This window comes from Oncorhynchus tshawytscha, linkage group LG34, assembly GCF_018296145.1.
Source record: "Oncorhynchus tshawytscha isolate Ot180627B linkage group LG34, Otsh_v2.0, whole genome shotgun sequence".
NCBI classification, from domain to species: domain Eukaryota; kingdom Metazoa; phylum Chordata; class Actinopteri; order Salmoniformes; family Salmonidae; genus Oncorhynchus; species Oncorhynchus tshawytscha.
In genome coordinates this window covers 8,533,188-8,552,753 of record NC_056462.1, presented here as the reverse complement: position 1 = coordinate 8,552,753, position 19,566 = coordinate 8,533,188, and the positions used below count along the sequence as shown (strand labels likewise).

Here is a 19,566-nt window from a genome sequence, read left to right as displayed (position 1 = left end):
TACCCCTAGTTTGACAGGATCTGATTCTCTTGCAATCGCCCCCCCTCCCCCCCTCAGGTGTGTCGACAGGAGGCAGAGTGAACCCCCAGGAGGGTGTGATCCTCCACTCCACCAAGCTGATCCAGGAGTGGAGCTCCATCGACATCCGCACCCCCATCTCTGACGCCCTCCACCTGCCCGTCTGGGTCGATAACGACGGCAACTGTGCCGCCCTGGCAGAGAAGAAGTTTGGCCACGGTAAAGGAGTGGAGAACTTTGTCACCATCATCACTGGAACAGGTAATATTGCCACCATAGAATTAGAATGATTCACTCTGGTCATTAAGTATCTGTTTATTGTATTTCTATGAAATATACATGACTGTCATTGTAAAAAAATAAATTTAAAAAAAGTTAAAAGGTTATGGTAAGTAAAGGTTGAGAATGCATTCCACACCCATAATGGCATGAGATGAGCTGGATAGTAAACAATGACAGTATGGGTGGATCGAGTGCATAACAGGCCAATCGAAATGAGGCAATCAGATGTCAGCTTTTTTGATTTTGCGTGTATTGAATAGGTATTGAGAAATTGGATTTGTGTCCTGAAACGGTCCTCCACGGCTACCCCTATTGAATGAGGGACTGTTGTTGAGGCATTTGCAAACCATTGAGTTTTACAAAAGTGAGAGACTAAAAGAAAAGACCTCACCGTAACCATGTTTTGACAATGCTACTGATACTATTAAGATGTCTAATTGGTTCACTTAAAAACTTTTCCAAAGGACAATGACATTTTAATCTACATGTCATGAGGCATTGGAAACGATTGCAAAGATGAAAGCACATGCTTGTATATAATCTCTTAAGGCAGTGCTGATGTGTAAATCATAGGTTAATGACCACTTAATTAAAGCTTAAAGTTGAGACACCTGGTTATTTTATCAATAGGCTATATTTTCCCTTTCCTCGTCCCTACCTGGCCTCGAACCAGGGACCCTATGCACACAACTGCCTCCCAAGAAGCATCGTTACCTATCGCTCAACAAAAGCCGCGGCCCTTGCAGAGCAAGGGAAACAACTACTTCAAGGTCTCAGAGCAAAGTGACATCACTGATTGAAACACTATTAGCGCACACCCCGCTAACTAGCTAGCCATTTCACACCGGTTACATATACATGCCAAAAAGATGTTGGATTCTGGGTAAACTTTGAACATTGTTATACGCATAAGAATAGTATATAAAGAAGTGGAAGATACTTTTTTAAATTTTATTTGAGGTTAATGGTTCTCTGTAGAAAAACAGATGGCTTTGGCATGTGTTGGGTGGACAGGAGGAGATCACAGGATTGCTAGAGGGGAAGCGGATGAGAGCACCACTTTCTCCTCCATAGCCGCTGCTAGGTTATAATTGACGCTTCCGTGCTGTTTATTTCTGGTAGGAATGGAAAACTAATGAATATGTCCAGTGAAAGCTGATGCAATTTGTTGACACCACAACACATGACAGACTTGGATACACACGTTAATCAATAAAAACGTCAATTCCCTCAGTTTCGCATGTTTACAGCTGGTCATTTCATAGAGGGAATTGTCGTAGGAGCTCTCGTGTTACATCTCCAAGATGTAGAGAATGAAGACAACGTGGCATCCGTTCTAAAAATCTGACCGCACTCTCTCTAAATATGTCGCTGGACTTAACCGTTATGTGTAGCGACCCAATGAGCATGGCTCTTCCTGCTTTGCACAGGATCCGTTCTTAGCAAAATTCCGTCGCCCATAATGACAAATTAAGTTGTTTTGATTGCTACGTTGCACTACCATTGTATTGCTAGCTGAAGTATCTAATTATAAAATGTTAAACCTACGCCCCGGTTTGTCATTGCTCAAGGAAAAGAACATAACATTAGCTTGCTCAGCTAGCTAATGTTAGCCATCATCATGCTGGTGCACAACAAAATGCACCACATGTTAGTTTCTGTGAGTCACAACATAAGGCTTGCTCGTTCATGCCAGCGTAGATACTGTGGCAGACCAATGGGTTTGGTCAAGACGTTTACCCAGATCAGACACGGACAGAGTAGGATTAGCTCGGTTTCAAGGGTGTTTATTTCAATAATAAATCAAAGAAAGGGATAGGTCTCCCCCTATGAGACCCTCTCCGGGATACCGTATTCTGGGCTCCGGGTCTTGCCTGTCGGGCACAAAAACTGAACCCTTCCCTTTCCCCAGTCCCCCCTTTCCCTTTCCCCAGTCCCCCTTCCCTTTCCCCAGTCCCTTCCCTTCCCTTGTGTGCTGCCTCATGGGACTCGTACAGCTGGTGAGAAATCAGCGCTTGATTACCCACCAACCACAATCAGCCCCAATTAGTCCAGGCCGGAGAGCCCGCCGAGACCTGGCACGTCCAGCAGAGAGAGCCCATCGCCTCGTGATGTGGACTCCATCTGCCACGCATCATACGTAGCTATCAAAACAACATTTGTCACTATAGGGGTGACTTAACCTTGCTAACAAAGGACCCCAAACCAATAAGGTAGTTGTGCTGATCGGGAAGCCACACCGACATCGGCGGTGGCACCACTAACCATTCTGTTTGTTTTGTGAACAGGCATCGGCGGGGGCATCATCCAGCACAACGAGCTGATCCACGGCAGTACGTTCTGCGCGGCTGAGCTTGGCCACATTATGGTGTCTCTGGACGGGCCGGAGTGCATGTGTGGCAGCCGTGGCTGCATCGAGGCCTACGCGTCAGGCATGGCCCTGCAGAAAGAAGCCAAGAGGCTCCATGACGGTTAGTTAAAACACTTCTTAATTAGATTGTTTTCTAATCCTTTACTTAAAACCAAGAGGCACATTGCATGGTGGTTATAATGCATTGAACCAGGCACTTGCTCATTGGAACACATTGGGTGTCAGTCCTCACCAGGGAAGGAAGCAAAGCTTAAAGCAACATGTCTTGTGAAAAAGGATGTTGATTTGACCCCTGGCCCATGTCTGGTTTTCCAGAGGAACTGCTGGAGGTGGAAGGGATGGTGGATCTGAAGAAGGCGGAGTCCGTCAGCGCCATCCACCTCATCAACGCAGCCCGCCTGGGCAACCACAAGGCTGAAGCCGTCCTCAGAACAGGTGGGTCCACACTCTTTATGTTGGTTGAACATCACCTTAAATCAGACCTACTCCTTCATAAGTTAAAGTAATACCTTGCCCATAGAAAGTCTACACCCCCCTTGGATTTATTCACATTTTATTGTTACAAAGTGGTATTACATTTTATGTTGTCAATGATCTACAAAAAATACTCTTAGTGGAAAAATGATATCCTAAAAAAAAGATGAATGAAACATAAAACACTAATATACCTGGATTAGAAGTAGTCAATACATGTTAGGGACACTTTTGGCTGTGATTACAGATTACAGCTGTGAGTGTACTTGGGTAAGTCTCCTAAGAGCTTTGCACACCTGGATTGTGCAATATTTGGCCATCTTATATTTTTCAGAATTCTTCAAGCTCTGCCAAGGTTTTTTGGGATCATCGTTAGACAGCCATTTAAGTCTTGCTATAGATTTTCAAACAGATTTTTAAGTCAATTGCAACTTGGCCACTCAGGAGCGTTCACTGTAAGCAACCCCATTGTAGGTCATTGTCCTGCTGAAAGGTGAATTCCTCTCCCAGTGTCTAATGTAAAGCACACTGAATCAGGTTTTCCTCTAGAATGTTGGCTGCGCCTATCTCCATCCTATTTCTTTTCACCCTGAAAAACTCCCGAGTATTTGCCGATGTCCAGCATACCCATACCATGATGCAGCCACCACCATGCTTGAGAATAAGGAGGCGGTTACTCAGTGACGTGTTGTTGGATTTGCCCCAAACATATAAAGCTTTGCATTTATTTTTTTTGTTTGTTGCAATATTACTTTAGTACCTTGTTGACTGAAGGACCTTAGATGTTGTATGTACGGGGGAGAGAGGTAGTCATCCAGAAATCATGTCAAGCCCTATTATGTCACACTGTGAGTCCATATAACTTCTGAACTCATTTAGGCTTGCCTAAACAAAGGGAGTGAATACTTGTGCAATTACTTTTAGTTATTTAAATTGTTATTCATTTGTAAAAATGTGTAGACTTTTTTTTTTTTTTTTTTTCACTTTGACATTGGAGTATTTTCTATAGATCAATGACCAGAAATTACAATTCAATCCATTTCAATCCCACTTTGCCACGCAACAAAATGTGAAGAGTTCAAGGGGGTGTAGACTCTCTAGGTATTGTCCATTTTATGTTTCCTCAATGACTGACCTGGTCAAATACATTTGATAAACCACTTTCCTCCCACCATCGTTTTAATTTACTAGCTGAATTATGATGCGTGACACAACAAGGTATCAAATGTGACATTGAGTTCATAGTTTAGACCCAGTTCGAATCATTGTGCCATCTCTCTATGAAAGCCATCCTGTATTTTATAGCTAACCCCTTTCCCCATTTCCTCCTCAGCTGGCATGGCCCTTGGAGTGGGCATCATCAACATCCTCCACATGGTCAACCCCTCCCTGGTCATCCTGTCGGGGGTGCTGGCCGCCCACTACCAGGCTCCTGTCCAGCAGGTCATAGGTCAGAGAGCCCTCACCTCCGCCCAGAGCATCCAGGTCCTGACATCCGACCTCGAAGAGCCCGCCCTGCTGGGGGCCGCTAGCATGGTGCTGGACTACACAACCAGGCGCATCTATTAACAACATTATGGTGCTGGACTACACAACCAGGCGCATCTATTAACAACATTACGGTGCTGGACTACACAACCAGGCGCATCTATTAACAACATTACGGTGCAGGACTACACAACCAGGCGCATCTATTAACAACATTACGGTGCTGGACTACACAACCAGACACATCTATTAAGAACGTTGGTCAGTTGCCAAGTTCTAGTTTTCATTTCATTGGTCCCCAAAGGAGGGCCATATCTTGCAGTTCCCTGGTGTAGAAAGATGAACTTGCTATTAGCAAATAGAAATGGCTAAGATAGAAGGTAGGATCTACAGATAGAGCCGCCCAATAGGACCGACATCAATACTACTGTCCCAGATGGGACAATCTGACATGCTCTTCAAGCTATCGCACCTTCTATTGGACGAACCATTGGCGATAATTTATTTCAGTTAGACAATGACAAGTTGTGTATTTTCCAAAGATTTCTTCAGTGATACTAACTGTCAACATAATATCATTTCTACAGCGGATGAAATGCCTAATACAGTACTTAAATGGTAGTACTATAAATGAGTGCTGAAATAGTAGTACTGTTAACTACAGTACTGAAATAGGGTGTGTCTGAATACATATAACAGCCGATACAGTCATAAGTACAGCCACCGTACCAGTGAAGGGCTGGGTGTGTCCAGACAAAAGATGTGACCAAATGATCATTCGCATTCAATTATGCTTGTACTACATGGCCATATTTTGACCCTCGTAATTCCATGTTTTTTTTGTTACTTCTTAATTCTAAACGTACAAGATTTTTTTTTTAAGCCACGCTATGAAGCATTAACAATATATGTATTTTATCTTACCGAGCTGTAAGATCTTTGCGCCGCCAATCTTATTTTGAACCAGTTCTGCAACCCTGCATGACTAACCCAAGGCCTACCCTCTCTAGGACCACCATGACTACCTACCCTCAAATGTAGCGCCAAGGCCATGTACGGCATAGTTGTCTTGACTGTGCTGCCAGATCATGTCTTCGTTATCATTCTTTTGTTTTATGCACACCTTTTTTATGCCTGTCATATTTCAAGAGATTACGGTATGCAAATCAACCATGTGATAATCCCGTTTAGTGTATTCCTGTTTTTGATCATGTCACGGATAAAGTTTTTGATTGTACTTTTGTGACCTATCAATTGCAATGGTCATTTTTACATTAAACACACTAGAAAATGGTTTGGGGTGGAATAATAGATGATTCATTTGATGCTATTCATCGTTTTTAGGTGTGGCTGAACTAGGCCACATTGTAAACACACCCCAGGGCTTGGTGGAATGCCAGCCTGTTTGTGTGATCATAGGATTTAACTTTAATGTCCCTGAGGGGAAAAAGTCTTCAACCCAATATGGCTGTGTACAAAAATAAACACTGTACACTAATTCAACACATTCCCATGTCATACACACCTCTTGTCAACGATTGACATGTATAATTACATATGGGTGTTCCCAAGTTCCACCAACCAACTGTGCTACAGAGAACCTCGTACATAGTGCCTACAATCAGGTGATGGTGTGATTGAGACTCCGCAAACCAGAATGACTGATTTCTTCCCATGCACTTCAGCTCCAGTTGGCAAACAGGATCTGCCACCAGTTGTTTGGTCACAGTAGTCGTGATTTTCTAGAATCACATCAGGTTCACAAGTTACTCGTTTATTGTACAGAAATGACCAGGTATCTACTTGGTAAAGAAAAAAAACCCACCTTATTTACAATATGTATGCCTTTGTTGTAACAAGGAACCCAAACCGTCTGCGTGCGTGCCCCGTCGTGCATAAATGTATTTTGTCCCCCTACGCCAAACGTGATCACGACACACAGGTTAAAATATCAAAACAAACTCAACCAATTATATTAATTTGGGGACAGGTCAAAAAGCATTAAACATTTATGGCTAGTTAGCTTGCCAATTTGTCCTGGGATATAAACATGAAGTTGTTATTTTACCTGAAATGCACACGGTCCTCTACTCAACCAAAATCTATACATAAAACGGTCAACCGAATCGTTTCTAGTCACCTTTCTTCGCTTGACATTATATTGCGATTGGCAACTTTCATAAATTAGGTGCATTACCGCCACTGACCAAGTTAGTCTTTCAGTGGGTACCTGGTTCTATAAACCATTGAGATGGGAGAGGCAGGACTTGCAGCGCAATCTGCGTCAAATAGAACTGATTTCTATTTTGGCAACGCAGATGCTCGTTGGCGCAATAATTGAATAACAGATTTCTACATTTATTTTGCAACGCTCGTCAATGCGTATGGAGCTCAATTTAGCCTCTGCCATTGTTTCACACCCTCCGACCACATTTTCATATCAAGCAGAAGTTGGCTTTAAAAAGTTGAATACTCCTGATAGACGTCCCAAATTAGGTTGCATTTATAAAATCCACAATAGCTTGTTGCTACACAAAATATGAACATAACTAATGAAGCCATTAATTTGTTTAACAGATTCAAGCTCAGATGTCACGTTTTGACTGGTTGGCAGTAAACCTAGTGGTTAGTGTTGGGCCAGTGACAAAGATTGCTAGATCGAATCCCCAAGCTGACAAGGTAAAAATCTGTCGTTCTGCCCCTGAACAAGGCAGTTAAATCCACTGTTCCAAGGCAGTCATTGTAAATAAGAATTTGTTGACTGACGTGTCTAGTTAAAGGTTTTAAAAAACAAAAACATTTGCGATACTGCATATGTTGATGGTCTTCGCCCTAATGATGGAGTCTTCCCAAAAGCAGGCGGTCTGCTTACCGAGGACAGATTAACAGGAGTTAACCCCCTCACTTGAACCGAAGGTCAAACAGCATTAGGCCCTCCACCACTAGGGGCACTAAACAATTTCATTGAAAATGCAGTATAAAATGTTTTGTCTCACCTGAAATTTTACTTCCACCAATAAGGTGCAACCATAATTTGAATGTCACGGACACTTCAATAACGATCCTGACGACAAAAGTTGAATTCATGTTTTACTGATATTGAAATCGATGGACAGTGAACATTAAAAGCAACACTTGGTGCTACAGTTAATCTTTAAACCACAATTCTACTCTGTTTATGACATTAACGTTTTGTATATTGCCTGTATATGTACACCACATGATGTTTACCAGTGTTGGGGGCAATTCCATTTCAATTCCATTTCAATTCAGGAAGTACACTGAAATTCCAATTCTCTTCAATGCTTTTCAACTATCAAAAATTTGATGTGTACTTTCTGAATTAACTGGAATTTCAAATGGAATTGACCCCAACCTTGATGCTTACACACACACAGAGATCACATATTTACCGGTGCTTGATTCACGGTTCAAATGAGAAAAAAATGCATAGATTGAAATAGTCACAATAAATGCCACAAGCTGGTTCTAAAATGGTTTCCAACAACACACTTGAGTTTGGTCCTTAAAAGAATAGAAACAAAAAATAAGTATACTTATTTTGTTCTTTAATGATGGAAAGGAAGATGGAAGAGAGGAATATCATCAATCCATGTACAACAACGACCCCAGGTCAGGTAGGTGGGAAATGAACCCCAGGTCAGTTAGGTGGGTGGAAAATGACCCCAGGCCAGGTAGGTGGGTGGGTGGAAAATGACCCCAGGCCAGGTAGGTAGGTGGGTGGGTGGAAAATGACCCCAGGCCAGGTAGGTGGGTGGAAAATGACCCCAGGCCAGGTAGGTAGGTGGGTGGAAAATGACCCCAGGCCAGGTAGGTAGGTGGGTGGAAAATGACCCCAGGCCAGGTAGGTAGGTGGGTGGGTGGAAAATGACCCCAGGCCAGGTAGGTAGGTGGGTGGGTGGAAAATGACCCCAGGCCAGGTAGGTAGGTGGGTGGGTGGAAAATGACCCCAGGCCAGGTAGGTAGGTGGGTGGGGGAAAATGACCCCAGGCCAGGTAGGTAGGTGGGTGGGTGGAAAATGACCCCAGGCCAGGTAGGTAGGTGGGTGGGTGGAAAATGACCCCAGGCCAGGTAGGTAGGAAAATGACCCCAGGCCAGGTAGGTAGGTGGGTGGGTGGAAAATGACCCCAGGCCAGGTAGGTAGGTGGGTGGGTGGAAAATGACCCCAGGCCAGGTAGGTAGGTGGGTGGAAAATGACCCCAGGCCAGGTAGGTAGGTGGGTGGGTGGAAAATGACCCCAGGCCAGGTAGGTAGGTGGGTGGAAAATGACCCCAGGCCAGGTAGGTAGGTGGGTGGGTGGAAAATGACCCCAGGCCAGGTAGGTAGGTGGGTGGGTGGAAAATGACCCCAGGCCAGGTAGGTAGGTGGGTGGGTGGAAAATGACCCCAGGCCAGGTAGGTAGGTGGGTGGAAAATGACCCCAGGCCAGGTAGGTAGGTGGGTGGAAAATGACCCCAGGCCAGGAAAATGACCCCAGGCCAGGTAGGTGGGTGGGTGGAAAATGACCCCAGGCCAGGTAGGTAGGTGGGTGGGTGGAAAATGACCCCAGGCCAGGTAGGTAGGTGGGTGGGTGGAAAATGACCCCAGGCCAGGTAGGTAGGTGGGTGGAAAATGACCCCAGGCCAGGTAGGTAGGTGGGTGGGTGGAAAATGACCCCAGGCCAGGTAGGTAGGTGGGTGGAAAATGACCCCAGGCCAGGTAGGTAGGTAGGTGGGTGGAAAATGACCCCAGGCCAGGTAGGTAGGTGGGTGGAAAATGACCCCAGGTCAGTGGGAAATGACCCCAGGTCAGGTAGGTGGGTGGGGTGGAAAATGACCCCAGGTCAGGCCAGGTAGGTAGGTAGGTGGGTGGGTGGAAAATGACCCCAGGCCAGGTAGGTAGGTGGGTGGAAAATGACCCCAGGCCAGGTAGGTGGGTGGGTGGAAAATGACCCCAGGCCAGGTAGGTAGGTGGGTGGGTGGAAAATGACCCCAGGCCAGGTAGGTAGGTGGGTGGGTGGAAAATGACCCCAGGCCAGGTAGGTAGGTGGGTGGGTGGAAAATGACCCCAGGCCAGGTAGGTAGGTGGGTGGGTGGAAAATGACCCCAGGCCAGGTAGGTAGGTGGGTGGGTGGAAAATGACCCCAGGCCAGGTAGGTAGGTGGGTGGAAAATGACCCCAGGCCAGGTAGGTAGGTGGGTGGGTGGAAAATGACCCCAGGCCAGGTAGGTAGGTGGGTGGGTGGAAAATGACCCCAGGCCAGGTAGGTAGGTAGGTGGGTGGAAAATGACCCCAGGCCAGGTAGGTAGGTGGGTGGAAAATGACCCCAGGTCAGGTAGGTGGGTTGGGTAAGTGGGAAATGACCCCAGGTCAGGTAGGTGGGTTGGGTAAGTGGGAAATTACCCCAGGTAGTCAGGTTGGCTGGGAACGACCCCAGGTCAGGTAGTCGGTTTAGCTGGGAACGACCCCAGGTCAGGTAGGTGGGTTGGCTGGGAACGACCCCAGGTCAGGTAGGTGGGATGATACATTTCCCTATGAGAGTTTGGTTGCAATCTGGGTCCAGAGAGGGTTAGCAAAGGGTAGAGATACAGCCGTCTCAATTCACTCCCTTCCCCTCAATGTTAACAGATCTGTAAGGTGAAAGCAACATGGTGGATTGTAAGAAGCTCCACCACTACACTGCTTATACAGTACGTATTCAGAGCCTTCAGATATTCAAACACTGAATGGTTAGTGCCGAGGGGGAGGGGTTAGGGACTGAATTGAGACGTCTAACAGAGAGAGAAGAGGGTTGGGGTTAGCGGACCAGAGGGGCCTGCTTGAGGGAGATGAGGACAGAGCGCATGCGGGACACGTCTTTGGCCTGCTTGCTGGACTTTGGGTTGAAGTCGCAGAGGCGCGCCACGCGCTCCCACTCGGTGCCCGGGTTGTTCTCGTCCATGTCCGACAGCATGGCCTCCTCGGCCGCTCTGCAAAGGCAACACAGGAGGGGAACAGAGCTTTAGAGAGGGAGGGAGCAGGCCTGGGCCCCAGAGATCAGCAGAGCTTTACAGAGGGCCTTACTGCTTCCTGCTAACACACCACCTCCTCTGCAACACTTCAGGGATAGACATGGGGAATCCCCATAGAAATACATGCAGGTAGTTCAGATCCCTTCAGCATGACAATTTAGTGAGTTGCCAATTTTTTTTTTTTTTTTAAGGATTCATTATCAAAATGGTGCCATTTTAGCATGGCTTTTTCACCGTTTTAGTGAGGTCTGAATCTAAACCTTTGCTTGAGGGGGAAGTGTCGAGTAGACAGCAGCAGAGGCCCAACTACATTACAGTACATCCAAAAAGAAACATTCTCCGGGTGGCCACATCAAAAACAGATGAAGAGAACAGAGTTGGATAAGAGCACATAGCATGCTCCCTATAACCCCCAGTCATACAGCTAGTTAGTCACCTGCTTTTCCCTGGCAGTCTAACCAAGGGGTTTTTGGAACGGCTATAAAAACGCAGTTTGGTTGGTTAAAAATGCAGTTCGTCACAGAACTGGGCGGGGCGACGCCCCTAACTTGCCTTTTGGTTACGTTCAAATATTCTCTCAAGATCCCAAGTACAGCGTTAGGAATACGTTTTGCTTTATACTTGTACTTGATGAGAGCGCTTCGTGGCAAAGTTCGTTTTTTTAACAACCCAAACCTGAGACTTTGCCATGCATTTGCATTTTTGCTGTGGTTGGAAAGCAGGTCATTTGCATTGCAGCAAATACATGTCACAATCTTCACTGATAACTTATCTTTACTCCCAATAATCAAACCCAAAAAGGGAAACTAATTCCACTAGAAGGCGTACAATACATAATACCTGAAATGAAACAAATTAAAAATGGTATCGTGCCACAATCACAAGACATTCTGAAATGCAAGCCAGAGGGCATAGCAAAACCCAATCCCACCCACTTCCACTGCCAAGGAGTTAACTGAAAAGAAGCCCTCTATAAACTGGAACACAAATACACAGCAAAATGGGGATGAGAAGCCAATGAAAATTCACTGTCACAAACGAAACTACAGATACGCACAGGACCAGTGGACCAACGCATCACAGGAGGAGGGACACCCAGCTTCTAAAATACATGTAATTGGCAGTGGATTCGTATTCGTCTACAGCAGGGCTCTCCAATCCTGTTCCTGGAGAGCTACCCTCCTGTTGGTTGACTCCAACCCCAGTTGTACCTAACCTGATTCACCTTATGAACCGGCAAAGGATCAAAATCAGGTGCGCTAGATTAGGGTTGGAGAGCCCTGACGACAGTCTAGTCTAATTGTGCACTACTATTGAATATCGTTTTGCCATTTTTCTAGGCTAATTTACTTCTCCCTACTAGGATATTGTCTTTTTTTTTTTTTTTTACTTAACTGGTCTAGGCGGTAGCAAGGATGGTTAATGTGTGTGCTTAAAGGTGCATAGGAAAAGAAACAAGGAGAAACAGATCACAAGTCAGATATATAGAAATGAAAAGTAAATGAGCTTTATGCAGATGACAGAAGCCAGCATGCATTTTCCCAGAGAAAAAAATAATAATCTGTCATTTTCAGAGTGGTTGGCTTTTTGTTGTTGGTGCTCTAAGAAGCGTGCTTAGCTTGCAGCCTTCATCTGCTGTGCCATTGGGTTGGTTGGCGTGAGGCAACAACACATGCCCTCTCTGCCTCTAGCTGTGGGTCTTTGTTGTGGCGGAGACGCCGGGTTATACGGGAATGTTTGCTCTTCAGCGATCAAATTATTTTAAAAAGGTGGCAGAGAGATACAAGGGCTGCAATACTAAGAGGGCGAGGTAGGCAACAACAGTAGCGTGTCATTCTACTGTAGACAGTGGCTTGCTCGTAGGCACTAAGAGTCTAAACAGATCACATTCACAGATGTTTAAAGCAGCGGTGGTATCCAAGGTTGCCTTCAGTTTAGAAATGCAGACGTACAAGCAACACCACCACAACAGTTGACGGTCTACATCCAGGGCTCTGCCGACAGCACCGGGCTATATAAGGCTACTGAAAAATAGGCTTCAACTGTTGGATTCTGTCTTAAGTCGCCTCCTTACGAGCCTTGGATTGTGCTAGCCGGAACGGCTCATAGGAGCAGGAGCTCATCTCCTGTTTCTGTGGCGTGCACCTGCCTGGACAGGACGCTCGTCTATTGCAGGGCCTTACCACCACATGGCATCAACACGCAGCTGAGGTAGCTGAGGTTGCAGCTATACGGTTTTCAGCAATACATTTAAAGTAGTACATCCCCAAGTGACACACCTAACCAATGTTTCCTACATAGCGTCAAATTCTAGTTCTCCATGTACACATGAATAATACAGGTATAGATATACAGGGATCTAAGAACACAGAACATTTGCAAATGGCATGATAAAATGAAGGGACATATAGATGGATCATGGATGATGGAATTCAACAAAACCAAACTAAAACAAAATGGCCACTCGATGTACTACACTACAGTTATGGGAACATAATTTATATGGAAACTGGGCAATGGAGCATTAAGGCTGATGCAATGACATTCAGCCTACAAATATTCACTGCATACATTTTTTTTTTTTTTTAAAGACACCGGGTGGGTTTATATTCGTAAACATGCAAAAACAGTCATGCGCACTCAAGATAAATAAGTCTACTTCTTTAAAAAATAACGTCAACAAAAAAATTGAAGGGGGAAGCCGAACGTAAAAATGTGTGTTAAAATGGAAGATGAGGCAGGAAATTGACGCGAAAAAAAGAAACAATGTTAGTTTAGCAACATACACATAACCAATCAGGTCAGAGAAGGGTTGTTTGTAGAAATCCTCATCCAGCACCCTGGAGACACAGGGGATGTCCCAGAGGAAAGCAGCAAGCAGGAAAGAGAGAGAGAGAGAGAGAGAGATCGGTAAAAAGGAGAACAAAACGACAGAACAAACCCAGCCCAGAGCTCACATACGCGTCCAAAATGGCACCCTATTCCCTACCTAGTGCACTACTTTTGACCAGAGCACGGGGAGACTACATATGGAATAGGGTGCCATTTGGGACATGAGTTACAAAGACAAGAAACAACATAACAGAGGCAGGTTAGAGGTAGCTAGACATTTGACAGAGACTGGAACATTGGCTGATATATTATTCAGAGCAGAGGGAAGGCTTGGGTTACAGACGCTCAAGTTAGTATAAAGTCTAGGTTCTCACTGTCTTGGACACTGTAGATCACTTGAAGAACGGCAAGGAGTTCCAAGACCCTTATCCTAAGACTTATCAAACTGAAATATATATATACACACATTTTTGTTTTAAACATCCTACATTTCTGTTTGCTGTTGGGGCTGTCCTGTTACCTTTCGATATTAACACCAATTGAGATGATAATTCCTGATCTCAACCAGATATTTCAGAATATTCTGTGCTCAAATGTCTTGTAGTTCAAGGGTCAATTCTGGAATCTCGTCATTTTTGCAACAGAGTTTCACCTCTTAGCAACACCATGCATAACTTGGATTGCCGCTCCAGGTCATTATCAGAAATAAATTAACCTGTGAATGAATATACATGATTATTATTCATTTCGGGAACATACTGTACTGATCTTTTCACTGTTGTACCATAGACTGCACACAGCTAGCTTACGTCTTAGTTTAGGTCTATATGAACTTTGAAACACGTAACAGGTAGTAGAGAACATAGAGGGACAATAGCAACCATTGCAGCACAATAACTAACTATTCTGCTCGGGCATTTTAGCAGGAGAGCATGTTATTTATACTCAAAATGGACAGGGTTTCCTTTCCACGGCTCCTGTAGAGGAATAAGTGAGTCAGTGGACAAAAGGTTCCCTTGGAGTCCAGTGGGCTTTAGTCCTCCTGGCTCAACCTGGGGCTGTTTTTACATTGAAATACAATGACTAGACTCTTTCTATGCATTTGTACCTGTTGTTCACTTTAGTCTTCTCCAGCTGCTCGTCCTGTCTAGTGTGCCACTCCTCCAGCTCTACCTTGGCTTTGTCCTTCCACTCAGACTCCTGCTTACGAGAGTTAGCGTCTGGGGAAGGGGACGTTAGGAAGAAGAGGAGGTCTTATGAGTCACACAGTACAGGCAATTCTCTTGAAAAGTAAGATCACAAAAAGAAGCCTTCTAAGAACCAGGGGCGATTTCAACATCAGGGGTGAGTTAACCAGATTTTAGTGGCGTTTCAAAATGTGGTCAGTGTTTTTCTTGCATTGCAAGTCAGGGACATACATTTTCCAATGGTTGTGGTGTTTTAAAGTGGTGTTCAGCACTTTGGATTCCTTCTATTCTATTGTTATGCTGCACGCTGCTATGGTCCTCTAGCCAGGATATACCAGGGGCCTATCCTTACCTAGGACCTCAAGCCTCTCTCTCTGCTCCTCCCTCCATTTACGCAGGCTCTCTGGCTCAGCCTGCAGCCGGTCGGCACTGGAGATGGCTGAGTATGCATCAGACGGGCCGTTGCTCTCCTAACAAACACATGGGTGGTGTTCAACCGGGCACACTGTAGCAAAATTAAAACGTTTCTCATTGGACAAGTCGATAGCATCCCCCCCGTTTTGTGCATACTGAACACAACCATGGTCAATAATGACACAACCATGGCATTTAGTATTTATTCAGCTATGTTCAAACAAACATGCATGGTTAAGTAATTCTAATGTTTTCCTTGAGTCAATATAATCACAATCTCTGCTGTATGACAAAATGGAAAATTTAAGATATTAATTACCTCATGAATGTCCCCATTAACAGCACCATCCACTGCATCTGCAAAATAAATTAAGCATTTATCATGAACAAAGCCACATCGAAGACAAGGGAATGGCCTACATCATCAATTAACATGACAGAGCGGCTGTGCCTCAGACTTGTCTATGCGTCTTACATTCAGGAATAAGACAAATAGGATGCTTGCATTTGCTTTCAAAACCACCACGACCCATCACAAATTAGCCAGCTTTTACAATGATCATATTCAGATTATTTGTCATTGTAAATTTGATAAATACTAACGTTACACGTAGGTTTGTTCTAGTCTAGTGCATTGGTGCATAAACGCTTGGTTAGGCATTATCTTTACGATGAGCGAGTCATTGTAACTAGCTAGCTACATCCCTTCCTTAAAGAGTTGCATAACATGAAAATGTTTCGGACCAATGTAGCTAACTAATCGTTCAATAATCTCACTTCCTGAAGGCGACAGTTTTGTATGAAAGTCCAATGGTCATTGAGCCATATATCAAATTGCAGTAATGAAGTGGCCAGTATGTTGGTGCAGTGGGATCAATCAACGACAGGCTTACGTTAGCAAGCTAGCCAGGAATTAGACGTTATAACTAGCTAACCTGTCATTCAAAGACACGATATTTTCTGTTAGTTGATTCACGACACTTCACAAAACATCAATGTCAATAAGTAAAGTTGCGTGTAAATTAGCTAGCATATATACCTGTAATGTGGCTACTAACTAGCGCCGTTAGCGAGCTTACAAAATGGGGTAACTAGCGTTACCTTGCGCATTACGAGATAGTTTCCCTAACATTTTAAAATAGATGGCCTGAAATATTGGATCCAGCCAGCTAAATTGACGTAACTTGTTTTTCTCACGATCTCTTTCATTCAAATCCCCCGCAGACAGTCGATGTAAGTTACCTTACCTTAGTTTACTATCTCGTTGGCTGGCTAGTTTCCTAAGTAAGATGGCTAGCTTCAGCTAGCTAACTGTGTAACTGGCTAGCACATTGCTAGGTAATAATTGCCAATTTGCTAGGCTTTGACTCCACAAAATTATACGAACGAGCTAGCTACTGTAACTTGATACATTAAGAGTTCAGGGAACACAGTTACCGTTTGCGTCGCCTGTCAGATTATTGTCTAGCGACGTTGGAACCTCTCCGCTGTCCAGGATGCTGAATCCTTCGTCATTCTCAATCCCCGCGATCTCGCTTTCTTGCTGGGCCAAGAATGCGGCAGCGGGGTCTTCGTCCGTCCCATTGCCGGCCGCAGCCTGTGGTGCGCTGAGCATGTCAAAATCGTCCATATCTAGCTATTTGATGATCGTGGCTACCTCTCGATAACGTTACAGTATCTAACCGGGAATAGATCAGTGGATGAACTCGAGGGTTAAGGGAGGAGAGAATGAAAAGCGGAAACGCTAGCAGGGCCAGTCAGAAACGAGGAATTGTTATTGACTGTGCTGTGCACCAACCACAAAAGGAATATGATTACACCTGATACGTAAGGGTCCCATGATCTACAGCGTGCGTTTGCCAATCTTGAATCTCAAGGGTACAATAGAATTAGGAATTAGAATATTAGTCATTTAATTTATAGCCATCTATATGCAGGGTATGTGCATCATATTTTCTGCACTAAAAAAATGAGTAAAGCAACGATTGGTTCAAAGAAAAACAAACATATTTTAAGTGCAAAGACACGTGAATTATACTGTGAACAATACTGGCTTTTCTTTAATCATAATTTTCAACTCTCCTGCGGTTAATCGAAGATTTAGTGTCAATGGGATATGGGATGTCTCTGATATCTATACGCAATTTGATAGACTTCTAATTTCACTCAAGTGGTATATTTGATAATTGGTCTCTATTATAGCAGTGATGGGCCACTGTCGGCCTATACTGTATTACATTCCAAATGCATTTCTCAGTTAGTTACAGTGATCCACACCATCAGGTATCATATACTACTGACAGTATGTTTGTGCTATTATGCCAACTCTGTCACTCATTATCATGCCAACGATTTTTGCCTTGACAAAGACAGGAATAGAGTTGGCAGATCTGGGACCAGGCTCAGGGGCAGCTACCGAGAAGTGGGGCTGCCTTAATTGACATCCATGTCTTCGGCGCCCGGGGAACAGTGAGTTACCTGCCTTGCTCAGGGGCAGGTTTTTACCTTGTCAGCACGGGGATTCGATAGGCTGGTAGTTAGAGCCTGAAGCGAATCACAGCCAGCCACCAGAGAGAAGCAAATGTAACCACAGGACATGTGACAGAGTTGTGACAGAAAAGAGGGACCCGTTTAATGTTTTAAGTGGGATGCTGCAGTTTTGCACATTATTATTTATTTTTCATTTGATATGGTAAAATATTATATTATGCTGTTCAGATTATATTCATTTTGAATGGTTAGTTTTATATGAACTTTGTTTATATACACTGCTCAAAAAAATAAAGGGAACACTTAAACAACACAATGTAACTCCAAGTCAATCACACTTCTGTGAAATCAAACTGGCCACTTAGGAAGCAACACTGATTGACAATACATTTCACATGCTGTTGTGCAAATGGAATAGACAACAGGTGGAAATTATAGGCAATTAGCAAGACACCCCCAATAAAGGAGTGGTTCTGCAGATGGTGACCACAGACCACTTCTCAGTTCCTATGCTTCCTGGCTGATGTTTTGGTCACTTTTGAATGTTGGCGGTGCTTTCACTCTAGTGGTAGCATGAGACGGAGTCTACAACCCACACAAGTGGCTCAGGTAGTGCAGCTCATCCAGGATGGAACATCAATGCGAGCTGTGGCAAGAAGGTTTGCTGTGTCTGTCAGTGTAGTGTCCAGAGCATGGAGGCGCTACCAGGAGAGAGGCCAGTACATCAGAAGATGTGGAGGAGGCCGTAGGAGGGCAACAACCCAGCAGCAGGACCGCTACCTCCACCTTTGTGCAATGAGGAGCAGGAGGAGCACTGCCAGAGCCCTGCAAAATGACCTCCAGCAGGCCACAAATGTGCATGTGTCTGCTCAAACGGTCAGAAACAGACTCCATGAGGGTGGTATGAGGGCCCGACATCCACAGGTGGGGGTTGTGCTTACAGCCCAACACCGAGCAGGACGTTTGGCATTTGCCAGAGAACACCAAGATTGGCAAATTCGCCACTGGCGCCCTGTGCTCTTCACAGATGAAAGCAGGTTCACACTGAGCACATGTGACAGACGTGACAGAGTCTGGAGATGCCGTGGAGAACGTTCCGCTGCCTGCAACATCCTCCAGCATGACCGGTTTGGCGGTGGGTCAGTCATGGTGTGGGGTGGCATTTCTTTGGGGGGGCCGCACAGCCCTCCATGTGCTCGCCAGAGGTAGCCTGACTGCCATTAGGTACCGAGATGAGATCCTCAGACCCCTTGTGAGACCATATGCTGGTGCGGTTGGCCCTGGGTTCCTCCTAATGCAAGACAATGCTAGACCTCATGTGGCTGGAGTGTGTCAGCAGTTCCTGCAAGAGGAAGGCATTGATGCTATGGACTGGCCCGCCCATTCCCCAGACCTGAATCCAATTGAGCACATCTGGGACATCATGTCTCGCTCCATCCACCAACGCCACGTTGCACCACAGACTGTCCAGGAGTTGGCGGATGCTTTAGTCCAGGTCTGGGAGGAGATCCCTCAGGAGACCATCCGCCACCTCATCAGGAGCATGCCCAGGTGTTGTAGGGAGGTCATACAGGCACGTGGAGGCCACACACACTACTGAGCCTCATTTTGACTTGTTTTAAGGACATTACATCAAAGTTGGATCAGCCTGTAGTGTGGTTTTCCACTTTAATTTTGAGTGTGACTCCAAATCCAGACCTCCATGGGTTGATAAATTTGATGTCCATTGATAATTTTTTGTGTGATTTTGATGTCAGCACATTCAACTATGTAAAGAAAAAAGTATTTAATAAGAATATTTCATTCATTCAGATCTAGGATGTGTTATTTTAGTGTTCCCTTTATTTTTTTGAGCAGTGTACATTAAAAAGTTAGACTTTAAATGCAAATGTTTAATAGCATTCTTTTTCATAACAAACCAATGCATTTTTAAATTCATTGTGGTTCAGGCAGAATATGATTTCATTTAATAATTTGTTTAGAATTATTTTAACACCAATC

The 19,566-nt window shown here is 44.7% G+C and overlaps 2 protein-coding genes and 1 long non-coding RNA gene across 10 annotated transcripts in view; 2 read left to right on the top strand and 1 right to left on the bottom strand.

Annotated features, from left to right (window-relative positions):
• The window catches only part of LOC112231842 (bifunctional UDP-N-acetylglucosamine 2-epimerase/N-acetylmannosamine kinase), a 29,289-nt gene extending 23,363 nt beyond the window's left edge, over nt 1-5,926 (top strand). For all 4 annotated transcript variants that reach the window (XM_042311855.1, XM_042311856.1, XM_042311854.1 and 1 more), the window contains 4 exons: nt 58-279; nt 2,589-2,771; nt 2,987-3,106; nt 4,479-5,926. In XM_042311855.1, the coding sequence (XP_042167789.1) occupies nt 58-279; nt 2,589-2,771; nt 2,987-3,106; nt 4,479-4,714 (761 nt within the window). In that variant the 3' untranslated portion in view covers nt 4,715-5,926. The remainder of the gene's footprint in view (nt 1-57; nt 280-2,588; nt 2,772-2,986; nt 3,107-4,478) is intronic.
• Nucleotides 5,927-8,591: 2,665 nt separating this feature from the next.
• Nucleotides 8,592-9,421, top strand: LOC121841809. 3 transcript variants are annotated; one of them, XR_006080766.1, is made up of 3 exons: nt 8,592-8,624; nt 8,909-9,082; nt 9,356-9,421. It is a non-coding gene; the product is annotated as an uncharacterized LOC121841809 (long non-coding RNA). The 3 variants fall into 3 exon arrangements; XR_006080764.1 differs by having other exon boundaries at nt 8,909-9,086; nt 9,360-9,421; XR_006080765.1 differs by lacking the exon at nt 9,356-9,421 and adding an exon at nt 9,246-9,295.
• A 605-nt stretch (nt 9,422-10,026) lies between these two features.
• LOC112231841 (clathrin light chain A) lies at nt 10,027-16,816 on the bottom strand. Of its 3 annotated transcripts, XM_024398636.2 has the most exons (7): nt 16,513-16,816; nt 15,395-15,432; nt 15,014-15,131; nt 14,583-14,694; nt 13,429-13,482; nt 12,038-12,073; nt 10,027-10,600 (listed from the first exon to the last, which is right to left on the bottom strand). In XM_024398636.2, the coding sequence occupies exons 1-7, from the start codon at nt 16,703-16,705 to the stop codon at nt 10,429-10,431; spliced, it is 723 nt and encodes a 240-aa protein (XP_024254404.1). In that variant the 5' UTR covers nt 16,706-16,816; the 3' UTR covers nt 10,027-10,428. The 3 variants fall into 3 exon arrangements, with proteins under 3 accessions (XP_024254404.1, XP_024254405.1, XP_024254406.1); XM_024398637.2 differs by lacking the exon at nt 12,038-12,073 and having other exon boundaries at nt 16,513-16,815; XM_024398638.2 differs by lacking the exons at nt 12,038-12,073; nt 13,429-13,482 and having other exon boundaries at nt 16,513-16,811.
• Nucleotides 16,817-19,566: the final 2,750 nt, after the last annotated feature.

Bases quoted from the DNA above. Each gene is read 5' to 3' on its own strand.
- LOC112231841 (XM_024398636.2), bottom strand. From the start codon at position 16,705: ATGGACGATTTTGACATGCTCAGCGCACCACAGGCTGCGGCCGGCAAT. The intron at 15,132-15,394 runs GTAATTAATATC...TGTGTTTGTTAG, and splicing joins TTAATGGGGACATTCATGAG to GAGAGCAACGGCCCGTCTGA. The intron at 10,601-12,037 runs GTTAAGTAAAAA...TTGCCTTTGCAG, and splicing joins CCTTGCTACCGCCTAGACCA to AGCGGCCGAGGAGGCCATGC.